Below are 25,012 nucleotides of genomic sequence, written 5' to 3'. Positions count from 1 at the left end.
CAAAGAAGCTGACAACAAACTCTAGACAATTAAAGGCATTAAAATTATCTTAATTAGTGTTTTCCTGTTTGGGAGCAAGAGGTTTTATTGCTACCACGTATATAGTTGCTGTATATATATATATATATATATTTATATAGCATAAGAGGAAAATCTGCACAAATAAAGATCAGAGCAGATGCTAAAACTTGGAAATTATTTGGGTGTTCTTACACACATTGAGTGTATATCATGACAGCCACTCAGCCACAGACACTATTTGCTGAATACTTTCCTGCTTATATTTTCATGACACACTTATTTTGTAAGATTACAGCTGAAATTATATTCAGACAACCTCTAATTTTTAATTTCAATTATCTTTCATTGTCTTTCAAACCAAGTAAAATCCACTGGAAAAGGTATTGAAATTGGTCTCAAAAAACAAGTATATCAAGTATTGTATTGCCATTTCACTCACTGCTGTATCCTACTTCAGTTCTCTTACTCTTGGCCTCACCCATTAAATTGATGCTTGTCAAAAACAAGCCCTTAATACTATTAATTAAACAAGCCTACAAATCCTTTATTGAAAAAGAAATGGGTTATCAGCTGATTAAATCAATATTGCTGCATTAATCTGAGCCAAAGTTTCTGTCTAAGGTTTCTGAGTAGGTTTTCTGTCTGATTACCTTGAGCCAATTGCGACCATGTTGGTAAATCAGATATAAGAGTATGCCATCATTTTGAGACTTTAAAAAAGGCCAAAAGGGACCTTATGGAACATATGGGACATATGGAAACTGTGTTAAAAAAGAATATTTTTATTGGGTTTTTTACATATCTTAAGTGTTCCTTTACACGTGGCTCTCTTACCTTACTATTTTAATAATTTTGTTTTTCCTGTGAAGCTCCTTATCATAAAAGCATTTGAAGATTTCAGTGATATATGTAGACAAAAATACATATAAAGAGCTAGATAAGGACCTAAGAAACCTAAAGTGCCGGCAAGTATTTATATGGTAATTGTCATGAGTGTGTTACAAAGGAGTACAAAAGTTCAAAAAAGATGAGTGTAAAAACTATCTCTCAGGTGATGGTGTACCTTTCCTGAGGAGTCTTTCTGGGTATAATGGCAATGCTATGGTTTACTTTTCTAACTTAGCTATCTCTAAATGTTTCTGACAGTCAGGTCTCACCTGACTGCCATTTTCTGAATGCCATTGGCCAGTTTTAAACAAATGTGACATAGATACCAATAATTATAACTCTTGTAGATGCACTTAAAATAGGGCAAAAAAGAGAAAATGAATCTGTACTGCAGTGACTCACTGACAGGATGAACCCAATTTGTCTTTAGAAACTGAAAATCTACAGAGAAAAATTCTCCTTATAGGAAAAAATTTAATATGAGTGCATCTATTTCAAGATACAGAATAATGCAAGCATGAAACAGAAACCATAGGAAATAATGATTTGCTGCTCATGAATGCTTTAGATATGGGGAAATTTTGAAAGCCATTGATGTCTTGGGAGAAAGGTATGCTTTACACAGAATTTAGAGGTCCCATGGAAAGAGAATAATCCATGTGACACAGGTTTGGTATTTAGTCTAATGGAAGTGAGGTGATACAATAGGTAACAATAACAAAGTTTAGAGCAGCCAGTAAGTTACCTCCAACTTATAGTCATGACAGAGTAATGCCAGCACATTTTATTATTGTCTGAACAGTGGTCTGTCTGGATCATTTATCTACCTGACAAGCTAATATGCATCCTTTAATTATATTCCCTGACTATCTCATCCTTTTAGAAATAACTTTCTGTACCATAGACTCCTGGGGCAGGGACCTGCCATTATTCACTAGCAGACATAGGGCCAGAAAGGCACCCCAGACTGAAGCTTCTGGTTCTGCTGCTGTTGCACAACACTTAGCTCTTACTGACTCTCTTGCCTAGCTTGGATTAGAAAGTAGATCCCAAAGTGCCTAGCAATGAGAGTTAAACTGTTTTCAGTTTGTGTCTAAGTCTTTGAAGTTGATGGAGAGTATACTTGATAATTCAGAATCAACAAGTTTTGTCTGGGACAATGTGTACTTCATACAGTGCTTTAGTGACTCAACCCTACCGACAACATGAATCATGACTGCATCTTTTATTTCCAGAAGTATGCATTTCACCCAGTGCTGAAAAAGTAGTTACTAGAAGTGTTTCACTGGGAAAATGCATATCTACTTTCTTCATTATTGCTGCCTTTGTGAGAGGTTATAATGCAGGCAGATCTGAGAAGTTATTTTTCTGCTGTCAAAACAGTTCAGTTTTGACCTAGAGCAAGACCAGATTTGTACCTAATGCAATTTTTACTACTTTATCCCACATTTTTTTTACAAATATTTGTAAGGGACAAATAGCTATTATGGTTCTTGCATTTGCTAATAGTTTCAGTTAAACTATTCACCAACATAAAAATAATAGTGATAAAAAATTACTCTTGGACGAAGTTGTCTGCCAAGGCAACCACTGTGGTCTTAAAGAGTTGAAATAAGTCTTCAAAATGCATTCTATAGTTATCACAGACTGAGCAACAGGGCTGTAAGAGGGTACATGAACATTTCCAAATGTCAAATCCTGAAGGAAGCTGTGAAATGCCATCTTTCAGTTCACCTCAGTAGACAAAGAAAATCCAGACCTTTGATGACCCCTGGTGAAAAAGCTAAGCACTGCATTTAAATTATAAGTCAAGATGTACTTGGAAGAAAAGTTCAATTATTACTATTATGAAAAACAAAGAAAAGCAGTAAGAAAAGGACATATTCTTTTATGACAGGCCAAAGAAAACAGCTCTTCCGCAGCTAGACTAGCGTCAAATCTGAGAGATATTCAAGATACTACACTATCTTAAACAGATTTAAGCTAATTAATTTCCTGCATCCCTGTTAAAAAAAAAAAAAGGGTCAAGCTAACAGATGAAAATTATTTTACTGTACAAATACCCTATTTCTAATATAACTGAGAGAAAAGGAATCTTTAAATAGTACAGCTCTCACAAGGAGCTTTGTAACACTTCCTGCCCTGTGAGACATTGGTTAGGGCACTGAGAACGTTCCTGCTCTCCCTGTCCATCCCAGCTCTTTCCGCAAACGCTCTGTGCTAAGCTTGTGTTACATTCTTCCTTTTGGAGTCATGTATCCATGATGGCAAGTGCTTCATCAAGCAGACTCAGTGACTGTGCATTCTTTGTACAATAGTTAAAGGAGACGTAGAGTTATAGAATTATTTATCTCTTTTTCCTTAAATATAACAATTTCTACAATGACTAAACACAGAATATAAACTCCTCTTTAAAAGGGCAGCATGATGTAGGCTGTTGCCTTGCAAACTGTTCTGCATAGGCTGTAGTAAACAAAGGCATACACATTTGTAATTTTTTAAACTATGACTGAAATGATACATTTTTGGTTTGGTTTGGTTTTTTTCAAAGAAAAAAGCTGAAATCTAAGAATTAATTGAATGCAATTGTTATTTCATCAAGGAAATGCATATAAAGTTGAAAGTGTCTAACCTAAGTAAAAATTATATGTCTTATAGTTAAGATAATTTATTATAAGTGAGCAATATATTTTATTTCCAATTAGTCCTAAACTCAAGTATTTTATGTACAACACAGTCCAGACATAGACATTTCTCAACCATTCATGTTTTTTTGCAATCAAATCGAGCACATATGTAGAAGACACCATTTATATATTTTATCAATAACATTCATACTATTAAAAGGATTGAACAATTTCATAGTGTGTCAATGGCATATTTGCAGGTAATTCTGAGTTTCACACATGGTTTAAATTCCCTGTCTCTCTCTTCTCCATCGTATTAGACTACAAACAAAGCCAGACAAATTTATTTCTCAACAGAAATTTACAAAATATTAGAGAAAACTAAGTATTTATTGGAAAATCATGGAATTAATCAATTTGTTTAGGAAAGCAGGACCTGGGGAAAGTGACGAATCACTTGTGGCTCCAGCAGACGCCGCAAAAGGCGTGGAAGGTGTTATTATCTACCACCCAGCAGCTCTTCAGGAGAAGAAATGCAGGCAGAGCTGGAAAGAAAGCATCCCTGACAGGGAGTGCAAAAGCATATTCAATTCTAACTGCTGAACTGCAGAAAGGAGTGTCAGGGCATGAGTTTCCCACAGTTCTTGAGGAAGCTAGGCTTGCCTTGCACCTTTCTTCTAGGTGTTCACCAATTAAAGGAAGACAGCTCTTAGGAACAAAAGAATATAATATTTCTGCCAAAACCTACTAAAGCACAGCATTTTTATCTCTATCCTAGACAAAAATGGTTTCAGATTCAGAAAACATTTGCACCAAAAATTAACAGTAAAGCCAGCCACAAATATAAAATCAACTTTTCTCCATCAGGCTAATCTGCCAACTTTGATTAATCGTCAGCTGTGTCCTTCAGCTGTGAGGGACAATTCAAAGATAACTTGTGATGCTATATACATGTCTTGGGCTGTCACTTGACATTTAAGGTTATAGTTTCATGTGATCCAACCCTATGTGTAAAAGTGTTACAAGGAAACCCTGCCAGTGTTCTCACAAACAAATCAATAACATAATACGGGTGGATGAGGAAACCTCTTCTGATATATATAATGGTTGTTTTTTTCGTTCTGAATCAGTACATTATGTGACTGAAAGGACTGACCTAATAGCTAGCAGTGGTAGTGACATAATGAAAGGGGAAAATAAGGGCCTCAGGAAAGTACCTCTTCAGACTAAACATTAGAACCGTATTGTCATCTGGTCAGTGGTTTAGGATAGAGATGCACACTGAGAATATGTTGTCTGCATAATTAATTTACTTGGATAAGTACTGAGTCATCTGAGGATGACAACAAAGTCCATGAAGATACAGATCTTTGTGGGTTTTCTCTACCAGTAGGAAAAAGGTAAAATACTTCCAGATACATACAGAAGAAAAAACAGAGGGATCCAACCAGATATCATTATTGTCCTCACAAAATATTTTACCACATTTAAATTAGATAAGCACTGCAGCCCAATGCCATGAAATAAGGCCCTGAAGATTGGGTAATCTTAACAATAAACACATATTTTTTATATTTGTATCTGTCCACATACAAATTTTTTTCACACACCAAATACACTGTGATTTGACTTTTATACACAGCTCATTATTTATAAATAATAAACTGTTTTTAACTTCTCTGAGAAACAATTTGAGGCTTCTAGCAAGAGGAATTAATATAATCTGATTGCTCAATAAGGTAGCCATTGCCATGAATAGATGCTAGGCCTCTCTTACAGCTATGTATGTGTAAGTATAAGAAGTTTTGTTGTCTGACCTCACAAACTGAAAGAAACACTTTCAGACTAAACCCCATATTTTTAAAAATCTTTTGTAAAAACTTCTATTAAAAATGCATTTTGTTTGTATCATTTTTGATGGGTCTCTCTTTTTCTTTTTTGTTCAATTTGAAAAATAAAACCAGACCAGGTAGACTCATTTTTATGTGCATTTATTTTAACATGCTGTCTCACATGTAGTAATACAATATGGTGGCATTTGAGCTGAAATCCTCTGCAGGAATATGTTTACTTTCTATGCATTCTACTGTTACAAACTGTTTTTCAAACATTTTAAAACATTAAATCAATTTATGAATAATTCTCAAATATTGTTGCATCTTTGTTACATCATTGAATACCCTTTAAACTCATAAAGTGAGAAAGATTCCTTATCACTGCTGTGATATACTTAATTCTGATTTATTTCCATTTTCGCTCTTGTTATTGATTTCAGTTTACACTCTTGATTGTATGAAACTTTTTACTTTAAAAGGATAAGAAATTACTATTGCGAAACTACAAGAATTAGTGGTGTTTTTCAGTTTTCAGTATTTCAGGTACTGCTTCTAGTACCCAAAAGTACTTTATGGGTTTTCTCTTTTTATCCCTCTTTTTAAAACCAGCTCTCTTTCATGCCCTTCTTAAAGTATCTGGATTTTTTTTTTTACATACTACCTAAATGACAAGAAGTTTTTGAACAGACAACCAATGCTACTTAATGAATTTTGAGATACTGTGATGAGGTGATTGCCTTACTGTCAGCTGCAATATTCTGCTTGCAGCTCCAGGACAAAATGAAAAGTCAGCTGCAAGTCATTCCAAACTGATCAGTACATTTCCATGTGCAGAGCAATAGTTTCCTATTATAAGGTCATTGCTCATGCAGAAGGTATCTGAATACTTACATGCAATATTCTGGAAATACAGATAATAGTAGGTCTCGTAGTTCTCTAAGACGTTGTTATATCCTTCAATGAGAGATCATCAAATATGTGTTTTTACGTAATGCATGCCAAATTTTGTCAGTAACTTGTATACATTCTCTCAGTGTTTTTCAGAAATCAACACTGAAATTTGAAGAGATTTTTTTCTGAAGCAAAAACATTCCAGAGATGCAGAACACTATTCCAGACAGATATTTATTTTTTAGGTTATATAAGGCCTTGAGCAACCTGGTGTAGTGGGAGCTGTGCCTGCCCAGGGCAATGGATGGCTGGGACTCGATGATCTTTAAGGTTCCTTCCAACCCCTACTATCCTACAATTCTATGATTATATTATTTAGAAATAAAGATCTGAGTTCAACCTTAATCCTGCATAAATCTTTCAGTATGTATAACAATGCTTTAAAAAGGTCAGTTGCTGTCAGTCAGGAGTGGTTTTTTGTGAATTTTAAACCTAAAAATACATGGTAGACTGTTAGACTAGTTTGAGAGCCCACTACAGGATAGAGACTGCAGAATTACTTTGATGCTATAGGTATAACTTGTCAGTGATGTACATTGCATTTTTCAGTATTAATTTCTATAAATTGCAGCTGCAAAAGTATTGTGTAAAAGAATCGGAGGATCTAAAGTCTGAAGGTACATCTGATGGGTGGAGTGAAACATCTTATTTGAACCTCTCATTAAAAAACTTTATCAATAAAAAAGTAACATGTCTTAGCTTTCAGGAAAAAACTCAAATCAAATCAACAACAAAACCTAAACCAAATAAACAAAACCCCCACAAGCCAACCAACCAAAAAAAAAAAAAGAACCCACAGAAAATCCACCCATCCCCAAATTGATGAAAAACATAAATGTCTCTGAGGAAAAAAACACAAACCCTTCCCTTTTTTATCATTAATTGTCAACAAGCTATAGTTGTTCCATGTGCTACCTGCAGTTCTATCATTTTTAACATCAAATGTTTATTGCAAAAGATGTGCTTTAATTTTAAAGGACCCAAGACAAATTTGCTGCCTCAATGTAAAGTCCTGCAGGACAGAGGACACCAGCTGCTTTTATCATCATTTAGGTAGTAGATTAAAAATGCCTTGTCTCAAAAAGGATTTACATTTAGATGATCAAATTCTGGTGCTTCTTCTTAACACAAAATGCACAATTTTCTTAGTGACAACAGTCTCACTCATCAAAGATTGCACTACCAAGATATATGTATATTTATCTATCTATCTATCTATCGATACCTATGTATTTGTCTATATCTATATTTAAAAATATTCGTTGATAACTTACTATTATGAGGTTTGACTGAATGTAGTCTGCAAGTGGAAATATTTATGTCTTTGTTCTTAACAGCTTTCCTACAAATGGCCCTTCCTATGTGCATCAGTCCTGACTAGAGCAGGGTGATCCTCACTGCAGAACACCTTCTCACTTGTCTGTCTGGAATGATAGCTCTTACATATAGAACCCAAGACAAAACTGGGTTTTGTTTACTGAAAAGCTACTTGATTTAAAACAAATGTCACCCAAATTGCAGGTTATATATATATTGTTGCCTTACTAGATCACAGAGAAAAAAACCTCCAGGCCAATTAGTGTATAAGATAAAGAGAGTAGGTCCTTTAATGAGGCCTGAGGCCAGAGGAATACACATGACATGTGCTCTCCAGACAGTGGTTCTATGATTTTATAATAAGGTCCATCCAATCCCAGATTTGTCCACCCCAGGTTCTGCTCAGTTCTGCCCCCCAATGAGCCCCTTTGGGAATTGAGTTTGGGGTCTTTGGGACCCATTCTTTGTCATCTTCATCTTCTTTGCAGCATGCCCAAAGTTCTGGGCTTGAAGGTCACTGTGTCTCCATGATATCTTCTGATCTAGGTCTTTCTACAATTCTACCTTGAAAAGAAGGCTAAACATGTTCATGGAATTTAGAGGGATTGATATGAAATGGGGTAATAGGGTTGGTTATGTGGAAACATCATGCTACAGGATAAGGAATATAATATAGCTACATTAAAATCTACATTCACTACACAACTACTTTGAAAATCTATAAAAGTTAAAAAATCCAGAAAGCTCTGAGGCATCAGTATTATATTTAGGTTATATTTAGGTTATATTTAGGAGAAGCAGCTGGTACAACATACATGTTGTGACTGACTAAGATCCCATCCCTTCCTGTTTTTTCTAAAAGACTGCAGAGCTCAGTAAGTTTCTGCCATCCCATAACGAAAGACCCAATGGCACCTTGGCCATAATCAACTGTTTTTCTATTTCAGGTCAGCATAAGAAGAAGAAGAAGCAGTCTAAGAAAGATACTTATGCAGGACATCCAGTGTATAATTTAGAGATGTCTGTATCTTATGAAGGCCAAAGGTAAGGTGGTAAAAGCCTCTCAAAGTCAGGAATAGTACAAAAGAGAGCAATGACATACTAGTACAATTTCTTTGTTTCACACTGCAGAGAATACAACTGGATCCCAACACCCTCCACCATTTTGCCCTTGAGAAGAATGAAACTTAATTCTGCATTCTTTTTCTTCTTTCCTCTGATCTCCCTTAAAATTAAAAACAGTATTTCCCCACCTAATTGTGCCTTTTAATCTAGGCATTATTACTATTGCCTTATTGCTAATGTTTTCCAAAACAACTATTTTCTTTTAATAATTTAGTTTAGATGGCTGTAGAAATGTGCCAAAAAGGAACCTCATACAGTTCAGCAACAGAAAATGCCAAACGCCACACCTGGGGAGGAATAACCTTGTTCACCAACACGTGGGGCAGTGGGGCAGGCAGCGGCCTGGCAGGGAAGGCCCAGGGGCAGCTGGGGGACACCGGGTGGGGACGTGGGCCAGCTGTGCGTCCCTGCCCTCAGCCCGCCAGGCCTCACCTGGAGTGCTGGGCCCTCTCTGGGCTCTCCAGTCCGAGAGAGATGAGGAGCTACTGGAGAGAACCTAGGGAAGGACCACAAACAGGGTGAAGGAACTGGAATATCTCTGAGGAAAAGCTGTGAGAGCTGAGACAGTTCAGCCTGGACAAGGTGCAGGGGCACTCTCACCACAGGACCTGACAAGCCTAAGGTTAAACTGGGGCTTTAAGGCCACCAAAAGTGGCTGACATGCCATGAAACAGGGGTTTTCCTCCTCTGGGGTGTTTGCTGTCTTCAGTAGGCCACAGCTGGGGTGCCACAGGCTCCTGCGGTCAGCACATTTGGCCCTGGCCTCCCACAGGTGCCACAGCAGTGTGTGACCTCCAGCAGGACCGTGGCCCTGCGCTGGCAGTGCCTCTGCCCTGCAGAGATGTGGCCTGCGTGGGGGCTGACGGTCCTGCACGGGGCTGCCCCAGCCCCTCAGCTGGAGGAGGGCACCACTGAGGGTCCCAGACAGTTCCTCCTTCCCTGACCTCCTCCTGCAGGTACCTGTGCCAGCCTGAGTCCAGCTGGCTGTCTGGGGGCAGCGCGGAGTGGGGGGTTTGTCCTGGAATGGGGTGCGTGCCTGGGGCAGTGGAGGGGGCAGGTACATGGGGAAGGCCGCTGTGGGGCTCGCAGTCACTTTTGGGCCTGCAAGCAGACCCTGTGGGAAGCCTTTGTCTCCCCTCTCTCCCCACTCCCTGGGGCCTTCTCTGCTGTTCCATTTGTGGCACCAGAGAAGCTCAGGCACTGTGCACGTGTCTTGGCAGAACACGGCACCCGGAGCCGAAGACGCTCTGCTGGAGAGAGGCTCTGCCATGACGGCCGGCACGAGCCAGAGGCAGTGGGAGGCAGTGGCAGCAGGCCTGTGCCCCATCTGCCTGGACAGCATGGACGACACAGCCCACGTCATCCCCTGCCTGCACACCTTCTGCTTCAGCTGCATCCGGCAGTGGGCTGCCGTGCGTGGCGTGTGCCCGCTCTGCCGGCAGCACTTCGGCCGCATCCTGCACACGGTGAGAGCGGACGATGACTACCAGGAGTACGTGGTCCCCTCGTCCTCCCGCCAGCAGAGCCCCGCAGCCAGACAGAGGGCGCGCAGCAGATCCCCACTGCGGCGCTACCACCTGCGCCCACGGCTCAACAACAATCCCACTGCTGGGAGAAGGGGGCTGGCAGAGAGGGACCAAGGGAGGGCTCCAAGGAACTCCAACACCTCTGCCCCATAGACTGCAGGGGAACGCTCAGCCGGCCCTGCCGATGGACCTGTCGTCCACTTGGACTTGCTGAGAGCGCAGCTTATGGCCTTCATGCAACCTGAATGAACATCCAGAAACTTTCCAGAGTATGCGTCTTTCAAAACCACTTGGTACACTTCACATGAACCCACTAATTACAATTCTTATTAATAGTCATAGTAGCATTGTTATTGTTAAAATTATTAAAGTGTTCTTTTCTTAATCCACAAGAATTTTCCTTTTCCTTCCAATTCTCCTCCCCAGTGGGGCAGGGGTAGCAAGCAGTTGTACAGAACTTAGTTGATAGCTGGGGTTCTCCAATTTGTTGTGCTGGTGCTGGAAGATTAGAGACTTTTTGGACACTGGATATAGAACCACTGAATATAGAAGCTTTTTGGAGCATGTTTCTCTCAAAACCAAAAAAAAAAAAAACAAACACTGCAGGCAATGCTATGCAGCAGTGTTTCAACAGCACAGGAAAACAAAAGAGAAAAATGTCTGGAGTGTGCCATGAACTACTTTAATATAAATGCTGCAACAGAGCCCCTCTGTCTCACACTCTCCCAGCCTCCCCCCTGCAAGCACCAGAGCATGGCTGTCCCAGCCCTGTGACCATCAGCCAGGCCACCTGACCTGAAGCAGAGCCAGGTCCATGGACACAGGCCACGCGGACAACCCTCTCCCTGGTAGTACCTCCATACCCAAATGGCTCCAGTCATTCCCCCTGTCACAGCCCTCTGATCCTTCCTCGACATCTCTTTACAGCAGCAGCCCAGCCCCTCCAGCCCCAAATCCCACTGCCATGCCTGGAATGCAGAATCCCCCCTGTTCTGGGGACAAGCTTCACAGAAGACACTGCCAGGGAATGAGGCCCATCTGTTGATCTGCACACCTTGGCTTGGTCTTTGTCAGAGAGCAAAGCTCTAAACCCTGAGCATCCTGGGATTCAGGAACCAGTCAAGGAGCAGACCGCTATGCAAAAAACATATTTTTGCCATTCCTCTGACCACCCCCCCCCCACCATTCTTGCTGGGCCCTTCCCAGTCCCCTGCTTTTAATCCTTTCCCCAGACACACCAGCACCAGCCTTGAACATTTCCACAAGCTCTACAACAATCCCCTCCAGCACAGGCTGAGCAGCCCCACAGATTCTTGCCCCACATTCCACAAGGGTCCCCCAGTCCTGCTGGCAGAGACTCTCCACAGCCAGAGAGGCCCCTGTGCTGTGTTGCTGTGGGATCCATCTCAGATCTGCAGGAAAGGACCTGGAGGTCCTGGGGACACCAACATGCAAACAGCACTGTCGGTGTGCCCTGGTGGCCAAAAGACCAACCGCCTCCTGGGGTGCTCTGAAAGAATGAAGCCAAATTACAGCTCTTGGGTAGTGTTGTCTCTAAGTCAACATTGTTGAACCAGTGCATCTAATCCTATGTGGGACTCAGCACCAGTTCATCTCTTTACTCCTCAGAAAAATCTAGAAATTCATCCCCACAAATCTGTCTTCAAAAGTCACTTTAATGCTGCTATGTCTTGGCAGAAAACCCGTGTATACCACTTACCCCAGGAAAGTAACAGTATTACCATTCTGTGCTTGTGGCAAGTTGAAAAATATTTTTGTCTTAAATTCAGGAACTCTAATGCAATAACAAAATCAGGTACCATTTTCAAGTTTAAAATAGCCAGTGATCTCTGCATGAAGACTCAAACTAATTTCCTTCAAGTGAATTTTATGAAGTTTCAGAAGCAAAAAAAAAAAAAATCAAAAATGCCCAGAATTTTTTTTAAGAGATACGTTTTTCAAAAATGGCAAACCCTCCATATAGTTAAAAGATCAGGAGAAAGCATGAAAGATTAAGTGGCAGATGAGATAATAGACAAGATAATTGTAGAGCATTAAAGCCTCAGATTTATTTTTAAGACATTCAAGCTCTATTTAGAAAATCCCTTTGTTAACTTTTGTGAATCTAAAAAGAATTATCCTAACATATTGAACAATAAGGGGACTAATGGTGTTAAGGCTTCATCATTTCCTATTCTAAACCAGTCCATACAATAACTGGCCATGGAGCGTTTCTGCAGCACAAATAGAAGATAACAAGACTAGAGGAGTCACAGTACAGCAAAACCTCAAGATGCCACAAAAAGAGATTTGTCATGCTCTGTGCTCTCAGAGTGGAAAGTAATAAGTGAGTCCTGAATTTTCTCACTGAGACAATGTGCCCAAGGAAGTTAACCACACGAGCTCCTGACAAGCTACCGTTTTGTTTCTGTAGTGCAAGAGAGGTAATGCTAATGCAGGGCAAGAGCTGAGAGTATGAAAGCCAGGTAGGTAGAAAGTTCTCTGACATGAAGCTGTACCAGTCTGATAAGGATAAGGAGAAAGGCAAACATAAATCTGTGTTGACGGGTTTGCAGGTAAGCAAATGTGTGGTTCAACAAAGCAACAGAGAACTGGCTTCTGTGTTGGTTTGGTCTTCTATCTGTGGAGCTGCCTTGAGAATCCCCTAGTTTTGTTCCACCTGAGGTAATGAACAAAGCAAAAAAAATGTTGCCTATTGACAAAGCCATCTGCATAAATTCTGATGCTGCAATAACAGTTTTTAAAAAAATAGAATTACCATGGCAACAACAATCAATCTTACATGCCAAAATGAGAAAAAAATAAAACAGGGAAACAAAACATAAAATCAATTAAGAACTTAAATGGTGATAAAAAACACACTTCAGAGTGCATACACACTTTAAGATGTGATTCTTTATCACACATTTCAAATATGATTTCAGACTAAACAAACTATTTTCATGTTGTTTGTAGTTTGAAGATCCTCAAGAAACTGAGGCCTGGAAAAGTAGGTGTAAACAATTAAACCATAAAATCTTATGTCTTCTGGGAGGGAGAGAGAAAGACAGAACAGAAGAAAATGGATTTTTACAAACCTATACAGAAATCATTTTTACTCTCTCTTTTTCTTGATAAGTCATAAGATAACTAACAGAAGATAAACTTAAGAGTTTTTTAGTCTTCATTATTTTCCCATGCAAAATTTCCACCAATTTCAAGAAGTTTTCAACAACTAAGATGTAATGGTGTACTTTCCTGAGCCTTTTTGAAACGTTAAATCAAACTGCTGTGAACAACAGACTACTACTGCCCTCATTTTCATTACAGTCCCTAGCAATGAGTCCACATTTTCTTTTGGGCAAGTATCTTCTGGGGCACAGTGGACCTACAGTAACTTAAGCTATGTCATACTGTGACTTAATAATAACTGAACATAAGCCAACAGCAGAATTCAAGTTCACAAGATAGAAGAGGGAATAGAACAGTGAGATTGCACAAGAGAGGACAGGAATAAAGTACTGGAAAAGATATGAGGCAGAAGCTGAATGAGCAAGAAATACAGAGGCATTAATTTTTCACAGATTAATGTGTCTCAGAAAGCATGTGCTAATACTCATATCCTTTATTCACATAACAGGAAATTTTTAAAGATCTGCAGAAGACTTGTCTGTTTTGATCAAAATCTACTGACACAATTTGGTAAGTCTTGGTAAAAAATACTAATAAAACATACAACAATCCTACTTTGTTGTGAGCAGTAGTGTTTGCAGACTTTACACAGATGACTTCTCTATAGAGGAATCAATTTTTTTTCAACTCCAACTCCATGATTTTACATAATTTTGCACAATCTGCCTGTCTGATCTTCCTTTCTAGCACCCTCATTTATTCCCTTGTTTCTTGATTTGAATCCCTTCTGGAATTATTCTGAACATTAGCCTTGCATCTGTGAAACTGCTTTAAAAAATTGAAAAAAAGCCAATGTTGTCTTATTCCTCTGAAAATGAAGGCTTTAACTCAGCTAATCAATTGAATGCTTTTATTGCACAGTGATACAACTTCATTACAGAGGAATTTCAACACAGTTGCGTTTAATCACCTGACAAATGATGGACGAAATATTTTTGCCTCTGGGAGCTGTCAAAGGTTTACACTTACATGTGTAATGTTTCTTTGAAAAGAGATGGAACCACATCTGCATAACAAATGGTAACAGAGAAATTCTAGGTGTTAATTTTATATTGTTGAAACAATTCTGACCTTGGGCCATAATGAGTTCCTCTTGTGCTGGTACTTAGTAAGTTATATTCCAACATAATAAAGAACTAACACACATAGAGCTATTCAGCAAAGAAATATCAGCCATGGTGAGTGGAGTCTTGTGTTAAAGAATAGTTTGGACCCTAGGTTCTGAGGCAGAGTTGGTTTACTTCAGTTCAATCTAAGTGCCTCTGGAGAGGCAACAATCTATGCCTCTGAGGTTTCAACAGCAGCTAGTTGGACCATTTGCATGCTAACCTGACAATGGTTGTGATACCTCTCTGGTAGAAGTGCTGGCACATTTACCTCTTCACTGTTAAAATTAGCACTCCTTCAACTGAAACACTAAATGTTGGCAAATCAGCATTTTCTTATATTTGAGAAATGTCAGTTTCTGTGTCTCATGTCTTTCATTTTTCAGATATTAACTGAAAATGCTCATTTAGTAACATCTCCTGCTGCTAGTAAAGATATCAGTCACCTGTCCTCAAACTGTAGAGCAGTTTGCAATTTTGATATTTATATATAGATTCAGTCTGAATTTTTTTTTTCTGCATGGAATTGGGTGCTATACTAGTGGAAAACACTCCATACTACTTTTTACAGTCAAGCACTACTGTTTTTCAGCTAATACTTACATCACAATATCTGGTACTGAGATAATCTCTTGTTTCTTCCTTTGCAGGTCTTCACTGTAGTAAGCTACTTTCTCTTTCAAGTTGTGATCAGTATGTGACTACGAATTGCTTTTGATTGATTAGCCATCTACTGGATATTTTACAGGACTGACCAGTACAGGGTTTATCATTAATGCTGGATAAGCCAATTTTCACCTTTGTAAGTGTGAATCAAACTTTTCACCTTTGTAAGTGTGAAAAGAAAGACTGAGTTAGGTAAAGGGAGTACAAAAGGCAACAAAAATCAGCAAGGTAAGCTTGTTTTGACTTGGAAATTTACTTTTTTTAAGTCAGTGACTCAAGCTAAACTATTAAAAATTCTACAAAATCTGGGGGCACAAGTGTGTCGTATAGAATTTTTTTTTTTTTTTTTTTTTTTTAAGAATTGGGGATGGATGTGTATTTAATATCAATACCAGTATCCCTCTGCCCTACCCTCCCTGGAAAAAGCAGAATAAAGATTGTGTAAGTTTATTTCCCATCCACTCAATCAGTAGAAATCAGGTCAGGTCTACTTACAGCTACATTAGCATTCAGATCAAGCTCCATTCACTCTCAGTTCCACCCAAACATCTCATTACAGCAGTCAGCCTAGGCTCTTCATGGCACAATAGATATTTTCACCCTTTCCACATCTGGCTACTTGAAAGATGTGCTTTCAGTTTCTCTGACTTGCACTAAAACAGCCAGAAACAGCTTTTGTGAGGTGAAAATCAAGTCTTGCTCACAAGTTGTGAGTCATCCACATCCAAATACTGATTCTGTCCAAGTTGGGTGTATTTTCCCTCAATGGGGTTGAGCGTGCATTAGCTATTGTCTCAAAACAAAAAGCCTGATGTACCAACTGCAGTAATGTTGCATCAGAAACAAAGGTGACAAAAGCTGGCAGTTTCTCAAAAAATCCTTTAACAGACACAATATGATTGAGGTTAAAACGATAAATGTTTGAGCACCTGCAACACAGAAAAATATGCCTGAATCAAGATAAACTTAGGCTATTTCAGGACAGATCACAGCTGAAGTCAAATTGTTATCTCATTTTAAATGTCCTAATGTACTGCTTTTGTAAGATCTCATACTATCAGAAGGTCATGTTTTAAGAAACTAAATCTACAGAATGACTCAGACATCCTAGGAGAAAAAATATACCCTAATGTGGACTACTAGCTTTAAAGCTTAGAAATACCATCTCAGTGGTTTTTGGGAACTGCATTTCCACTGGGAAATGAGACTAGATGCTACTACTGAGTAATCCCTCCACCCTATAAAAAGCAGACAGACAGAAATGTCAGTAGGTGGAGCTGCCTTTCCTGCAGTCAAAAGAGAAGCTTCTCTGCAAAAGAAGTTGCATTTGTAGGCACCCAGTCAGCTCTTCCCAGTCCCTGGCAGATGGTGCTTGAACAAAATATGAACATGCAAGAATGCGGTTTTTACATCATGTTACCAAAGTGCACAAGGCAGAAGAAGACAGAACACAGAACTGACAGTGTTTGTCAGCACAAGCTGTTTATTTCTTCTTTTTTTTTTTTCCCCAGTCATGATGAATGGTATAATTTTGAAGTGATATGCTTTGCTTCAGAGTATCTTGTTCACAACAGTAAAACACCCTATAATTCATGCTTGGACTGAAGGTAGTGCTAATGTAAATATCTCTATTTTCATAGTTTTCAGTGCTGAGGTACATGTAGTACATCTTTGCAGACGACAGGCTGACAGTTTTTTCTTTTGCTATTGTTCTGGTGAAATAAATATGCAGATCATCTATTTATTACTAGAGAGCACTTTCACTTCATCTCTCAACTTGAAGTTGTACAGTATATGTGATGGCTGTGATCAATCCATTGTCTTTATTTTAAAAGGGAGATTAATGAATCTGATTAACTGAAAGAATGATGTGGTATAAAAAATTCTGAAAAATCAGTCATATAAGGTGAAGAATAATCATGGCATGAGTTTATGACACGTCTGAATGGTGATTTATTTCATACAAAGAATTTACTATCTGCTTTATTTCTGAGGTCTTGAGTAAGTATAGGAAGGAGGCTTCTCTGACTGTCGTCTTCAAGTTTGACTCTGCTGAGTAACTATGGTTCATTTTTTACACATGGAAGGCCACAAGCCAACCACTAACATTAAAATGAGTAATTTTGGCTGTGAGTAAAGAGTTAGGGCTGCCCTGGGAGTCATGGATATCACAGTAAAATCAGCTTTTCTGAATGTTTACAAAGCACACAGAACATACATCACCTTCTGATTTTATACGTATCCATATGGCCTTCTTCAGTAATCCTAATTTCTAATCTTTTCTCCAATATGCCTAAAAAAACTCAGGGAGGCTAATTAGCACATATATGTCCATATAATATGCTGTACAAAGTTAGCCAATCAAAATTTTTGAAGACTTTTTTCTTTTTCCATGGAAAGGGCAAAATGCAAGGAAATGTTTATTTTGTGGCTGTGGTGAGAAAAATTTGCACAGAATTGTATTTGATTCCACTGTGCTGGTTAGATGTGCAGTGCCTTTGGGCTCAAGTCTCCTGACACCTTTCTTGTTCTGCAATTTCTACAATAACCAAGAAAGACGTTTATAATGAGGACCTAGCAATAGATGACAATACGTGGTGCTTGAGAGCAGCTCTGAGAATAAGACAGGTATTTAATGGACTTTGGAGGTGCATGGTTGGCATATTTATCCTCAAAGTACCATTTAGCCATTCTCCTGATTGTAAGACCGTGAAGTATTACACACCCCATCCCCAATCTTCCTGGCCTAGTTAAGAATAGAAGGTGGGGACAATAATGAAAACTATACAGCTTTGTTTACTTTTTCCTATAGTTAGCCTCAGTGAAAGGAAAATTGATGCTCATGAGCTTCCGTTCCAAGTACATTCTCACAGCTACTGAGCACTGTTTCTAGATTATCTTAACTATCTTTTTTAATCATCCTAGGTTTTAACTTCTCTTATGAATGCCTCAGAGCCAGGGCACCTGCCTCTTTCAGCCAGCATAACTTCACTGAACATCAAGAAGATGAGTAGTTAGATAGCCGACATTCCTTCCAGCCCAGGACATAAAAGCTATTTTTTTGGTGTATACACCAAGAGTTGCACAATTTTGAGAAGTAACTTCTCTTACTCATTTAATCTTGATACATCTTCTAATTACTGGAAAAGTATCAAGAGGCCAAGGTTACTGGTCAAGTCAATGCTTTGAGGCTAGTGGTATACCATCTTCAATTTATTTAGTTGATTTTTAATTTCTGTGGATAGCCTGAAAGTAATACTTCTTTTCATTTCCAGATGTTGCTTGGCTATTTGTTAAGTGTGTAATAGCTGTGAACTAAGAATTCTGAAGTAATGGCCTTGCAGCTATTAATCCAAACACTGACAGCAATTTAGCAGAAGAACACAGAGGGTGTTCTGCATCTCTCTGTTCTTCTACCAGGAGGAAGAGGAACCTGGTATCGCTGCTCATCAGCTAACAGGATCTTCTGGGAACAATCACATCTGTTGCACTGTAATAATACAAAGGCACAGGACATGTTTAAGCTTCTATCAATTAGCACCTCTGTTATTGAAGACTAATCTCAAGAAAATAAAGTTTGCAAGATGCAATTAGCACTGAGGGAGATTTCAGATCAAGAAATTTTAAATTAACAACAAATGTTTGTTGCAAGGACCTATGTTGTATAAAATAACACTGCATTCCCATTCAGAGTTGTTATTTTTATTTTAACAATTGGAAAAGCAGATGGGAAAATGTGTGGAACCCTTTATTCACTATTGTTCAATAGCCAAGACTCCTCTGTAGAACTGACGCCTTGCCAAAAATCAATTTTAAATGTGTAAATGAAATGCTTGGGTTTCATAATGAGAAATATCTGAACTAAGTGTGATATTCCTTAATTCCAGATTGATTTGCCTTCCTTCTGTGAGAATTTTTTCTATGATAGGAATATAAGATCAAAATCATGCAGTAGTGTAAGATCAAGATCATTATGTTGAAAAACTTCAGGGAAATTTTATGCTGATATCACAGGGTAGCAGCAAGGATGGGCAGAAGACAACAGTCCCATGACATTTCTATTTTAGTTGCCAAGATTAACTGAATTAATATAAAGCCTAATGTCTTACCTTTTTTTTATCTCCTTATATCCCACTAAAACTAATGTCTTACTACTGCTACTGCTACTGCTACTACCACCACTTCAGCCAAAGAGATAGAGATTCCTATCCATAGAGGTTTCTTACCTCTTCTTTAACATCATCATAAGTGGAGATCATGACATAAAATGTGCGGGGGAAGGAAGAAGAGGAAATATAGCAGAGAGGAAAAATAACATTTACTATTAACGAAAATTCCTTTAGCCTGAAGCTAGAGGAAGCTTCAAGCTTTCTATACCAGAAAGCATAGTGTATTACAACCTAAGGCATACTTCTCCTCCTCCCCCACAATTAATTCATTAACTTTTGTCAGGAATTTAGTTTGTCCTTATGTGTTTTACCTTGATTTTCTAAATCTTCATGCCCATGCAAAAGACAGATAAAAATGTGCATTTTCTCCACTTACTGCAAGCATGATCTGTGAAAGGTTTGAATTATTTCAGTTGGTATGTGTGAGGCAGTACTTTTAATGAAGGCCTAAGCAGAATTCATCTAGCAGATTACAATCATTGTGTAGTTAGGAGTAATTTGCACTATTGAAAAAACTACTCGTTAATTTCTCAAAGGAGCTTTAGATTGTAGTGTTCATATGTACATCCTCCAAAATGCTACAGAAATTCCTTAATGATCTATTATCTATGAGTATGTTCTAAGATCACTTCTTCATTTACTGTATGGTATCTTTGGTGACTTTAGAAATGTGGAAAATAAGTTTCAGTATCTTCATCACTGCTCTTTGAAGAGGTGACAATAAATCATGACAAACAGATATGACAGAAAAGATTTTACCTAAACAAACAGATTCCAAGTAGAGTCAAATTTAACTATTCCTTATTCTATAGACTATACTTGAAAAAATATGCCTGTCTCAGTATATTAAATGCACAAGAAAATTATCACTTTACCTTTAGATCCCTTGTAACAAATCTTAGAAGTATTATCATGTCTTATATGTGGACCTAATCCATGTGGATTATTTGGGTTTTAAATATCAATTGTCTAGATACCTGTTGAGCATTTTTGCACTTTATAAAACTCTCTTTTTTAGACATGGGTGTATCTAGTGTGGGTTACTGTAACAGGTAATTCTTTTCCATATTTAGTATTTTTTGGGAATGGTTACATGAAGTAGGAATAACAGCTCTAATGGTGTGCTGTCCTGTGAACACTTTGGATAATTATGACACTGTAAATTTTGAGTAGAATTGAAGATCACTATAAATACTTCAAGGACAATTCCAAAATTCTAGGTGTCCAACAGTGAAAGGATCTTTACTGGGTATACATAATGACTGAGAAAAAAAACACAATCTACTTCAGCTTTCTTTACACAGGACAGATGGATCTTGCTCTGTTACAAATAAACTGGCAATCCTAAGAGAAAGTGATGGTGCTATCAGGCCAAACAAGGATGTTATAATGGTTAAATGAGATATTCCTTCACTTGAACTCGTAAAGTTTCCAATGACTGGAAAAGGGGAATATAACTCCCATTTTTAAAAAGGATAAAAAATTATGACCGGGGGAACTATAGGCCAGTCATTCTCACCTCAACACCTGGCAAGATCATAGAGCAGTCCTCCTGAAAACTATGCTGAGGCACATGGAGGACAGGGAGGTGATTGGTGACAACCAACATGGCTTTGTGAAGGGCAAATCATGCCTGCCCAATTTGGTGGTCTTCTATGATGGGGTTACAGCATTTGTGGATGGGATAAGAATGACTGACATAATCTCTCTGGTCTTGTGTAAAGTGTTTGATACTGTCCCACACTACATCCTTGTCTCTACACTGGAGAGACATGGATTTGATGGGTGGAATGCTCAGTGGATAAAGAATTGGCTGCACTCAGAGAGTTGCAGCCAATGACCTGACGGCCAGGTGGAAAACAGTGATGACTTTGGACCCTCAGAGATTCATAGTGTGATGAGTATTATTTAACGTCCTTGTTAGCAACATGGGCAGTCGGATTGAGTGTACCCTCATCAAGTTTGCTGACAACACCAAGCTGTTGGATACTCTAGAAAGAAGGGATGCCATCCAGAGAGACCTCGACAAGCTTGAGAAGTGGGCCTTTGTTAATCTTACTAAGTTGAATAAGGCCAAGTGCAAGGTCCTGCACCCAAGTTGGGGCAATCAGTCTGGATGATAAGTGGACTCAGAGCAGCCCTGTAGAGCTGGACTTGAGGGTGTCAGTGGACGAGAAGCTCAACATGACCCAGCAAAGTGCACTGGCATCCCAGAGAGTCAACCTTCTCCTGGGCTGCATCAAAAGCAATGTGGCCAGCAGGTTGAGGGAGGGGATTCTGCCATATAACTGATCTCATGAGATCCCACCTGCATCTAGGACTCCTATCATAAGAAGGACATGGACCTACTGAAAAGAGTGCAGAGGGACATAAAGATGATCAGCCGGCTTGAGCATCTCCCCTGTGAAGACGTGTTAGACAGTTGGGTTGTTGGACCTCTCTCACTCTTGAAAATATGCATGGTTGAGTTTTTGCAGGGCAAAATGACAGTTCTGTCACAAAGCTCTTCTGCCATGTGAGCTCACTAGGTGTGATACTAGCTAGCTCAGAGTCTTCATTTAAAACTGTAAAGGTCAGCTAGTGCTAGTGGTGACAGATAGTTCTTTAATTGCCACTCTCAATATAAAATTGTGGCCTTTCTTCTCAAATACTAAACTAACATTCATTTTAATACTTTGAAGGAAATTAAATAATGTCTCTCCCAATCATTTCATTATTAATTTCATCTGAGGCCAAACAGTTTCCTAGCACAATAAATGCAATACTCACTGTAACACAGAAGTAATTGGAAAAAGATCAGACATAGGCTGTGGGAACCAGCAAAGAGCACCAGGGCTCAAGGCCTCCTGTTTCTAAGCACCAGTAGGAACCAGAGGGAGTTGCTTAAAGGAGGGATTTGGGCTGCCCAGTGGAAGTTTCTCAGCTCCTTTGGTATTCAAGGACAATGTAGACAGATCATGAAGGCTGTAAATTACAGCTTCATCTGCTCCCTCTCCTCACTGTTGTCTCAGGCCTCCACCAGAGCCTCTGCTATATAAAAATGGAAACACCTCTGAGAAACCTCATTGTTTACTTAACTCAGACATGCTACGTTTTGCTGGTTATCTAAAATCTCTTCTATCTGTCTTCACTCATCTTCACCTTTCAGTCATTTCATATCATCATCTTCTCTATTGCCACAGGAATGGAAAAATAAACATGCTTAATTCAAAATTTAAGGGAAAAAATATCTAATTAGACTTGTGTATTGGAAGAATAATAAAATTACAGTAGTCCCACTGCTAGCTGATTTTGCTTTGTCTACCTCTCATCTTTTGGTTATGATTTGGCTTTTTTTAGATCTTTGTATCAAAGAGATTCTTTTAAGTGCTATAAGAGAATTGTGGTTGAGTATTACTGCAGTAACAGTACTAATAATAGCAGAAGGTTTTGTTTCAGTGACTCCAAATATTCATTTCTTGGGAGCTAATGGCATTTAGACTAGCTATGAGTGAACAGCAGGCCCCAAAGCAGCCTGTTGATCCCCAACTCAGGCTCAGCTGGTAATGGATGACATAAATCAAGGGCTAAGGTAACCACTTAAACTTTAGTGAGCCCTAGCAGGGCTTTGGTCACTGTAAATTTATATAGTCTTTTAGCATGTAGAAAATGCTTTGTAATTTTTTTCTGTTCTGAACTATTTTAACTATTTTAGTGCTGTACTTGGATCTGCAAAAATGCTGTCATTTGTCTTATCACTCTATCAGTTTAAGTAATCCTCTTTAAAGAGAAATGGTTAAATGCTTCTGAGTTCCATCTTGACTTGAATTTAAAATTATTTTTATTACTTTTACTATTATTATTACTATTATTAGCATCATCATCATCATCATCAACATTATCCTTTTTTTAATCTTTATTATCTCTATTATTATGATGCACATGGTTTGCACCTGGACAGGCTCCAGCTTTTTACAGGGCATTCAAGTTCTTTAGCTCCATTAGACAATTTGTTTATTTTAACACTAATGACAAATCTTGGTGTGTACATTTTGGCATGTAACTGGTGATGGTCAGCAGTCTCCTTTTCCCCACTCAAATATCCATGCATTTCCATTACTTTCTGTGGGAATGAAGTCAACTGGATAAACACTTTTTCTTTAAAATTAATACTTGTAAGCTAGTACAGTTCAGCTGAAAATTCAGACAGCAAAAAACCATCCAGGTTACATACATTAATTAGTGAAACTGTCCCAAGTTCAGCTGATACATTACATCAGCAGCCTTCGAGCTTTGATATCCTGATATTGCTCTGCTAGCTTAAAAGCAAAGCATTCCTCATCCTGTCAGAGAATTTCCATACACACTTATGTGTATTAAATTAGTACAGAGTTGAATTTTCAGTAAACAGGCAAACAGGCATTATTAAAAATTGATTCTAAGGTGTTTTCTGAATGTTTTATTTTCTTTTTTTTCCCCTCCTTTTTTTTTTTTTTTTTTTTTTTTTTTTCATTTAATGCAATGAAGACCAGAGTTACCAGCACTTGTTGTCAATCTGTGTATGGGGAAGACAGAGGATCTGAACAGGGCACTGTGAAACGGTGCTAAGAGATAGAAAGTGTGAGAAGCAAAAGAAATGTTGGAAAATGTACACTGGAAGCCTGAAGTGAGAAGAAAAGGTAAGTAAATGAGATACAGGGGTACAAAGAAGAACAGACTGCAAAGTAATTAGAGGCAACACCAAATAAAATGTTGCAAGACACTAATCAAATTTAGGAGGATGAAAACACCAACCTGCCAGGCACTGGTGCTTCATAGCTTCTGGCTCCGAGAAATGCGAAGTCAGGACTGAGTTTCCTATAATTTCTCCCAGCAGGGGGCACCGTAGAATCTGTACATCCATTTTTGGAGGATAAAAGAGCCATTAGTAACCTACTTGTTCTGACTTTTTCCCTGCTCTGTTATTTGAGTATTTCTTTGCCCAGCTTTTTTGGGAAACTGACAACGTGGCAAAATTGCAACTAGCATAGCTCAAAATGCTTCCCTACACCCTCCCTGCATGGCACTAACTGGTGTTCTGCTCTATTATTTTCTTAGTTCTGATACTTGCTGGTTGCATACATATAAATATTTTAAAATAACAGAAAATTAGATAAATTATTTCCTTCCTAACCTGCACAGAGGCGTTACAGTTCTAGTTGAGGTGGAGAGGGGTGAGCTTTTCAATGTTTTAGAAACAGCAGAGGCAGGACTTAACAGAAACCACCAGTGTCCTTAAGGGCAGTTTTCCAGAATTAAGTCTTCATATGCAATGGAAGTTTGGTACAGAAAGCTTGACAGTTTTATGCTTAGTTTTCTTGGGACTGATCTAAGTACTCCAATTTTCTCATATTTGAAAATTCAGTTTCAGATCTCAGAATGACTTTTGAGACAATATTAGAGTCCCCTGGGTGGAGAGGGGGGTCAAAGCTAAAAGTGCTGAGCTGGTTTCCCTGTTCTTCCTTTGGTATTCCTATAATCACCAATTAGAAAAGAACTTGTGAGCCAGGTTGCAGAGAATGACTGTCATAAACACATCTTACCAAAAAAAAAAAGAAAAAATAATAAAAA

General features: G+C 38.6%; 1 protein-coding gene across 3 annotated transcripts in view; it reads left to right on the top strand.

Annotated features, from left to right (window-relative positions):
- GLIS3 (GLIS family zinc finger 3) overlaps positions 1–10,107 on the top strand; it is a 172,719-nt gene extending 162,612 nt beyond the window's left edge. For 2 of the 3 annotated variants that reach the window (XM_050328508.1, XM_050328510.1), the window contains 2 exons: positions 8,587–8,683; positions 9,985–10,107. In XM_050328508.1, the coding sequence (XP_050184465.1) occupies positions 8,587–8,683; positions 9,985–10,036 (149 nt within the window). In that variant the 3' untranslated portion in view covers positions 10,037–10,107. The remainder of the gene's footprint in view (positions 1–8,586; positions 8,684–9,984) is intronic. The other variant, XM_050328512.1, reaches the window with a different exon arrangement.
- The last annotated feature ends 14,905 nt before the right edge of the window (positions 10,108–25,012 follow it).

Source organism: Myiozetetes cayanensis, unplaced genomic scaffold (assembly GCF_022539395.1).
Source record: "Myiozetetes cayanensis isolate MyiCay16 unplaced genomic scaffold, myiCay2020 scf4, whole genome shotgun sequence".
NCBI classification, from domain to species: domain Eukaryota; kingdom Metazoa; phylum Chordata; class Aves; order Passeriformes; family Tyrannidae; genus Myiozetetes; species Myiozetetes cayanensis.
This window is presented reverse-complemented; position numbering and strand designations above follow the sequence as displayed.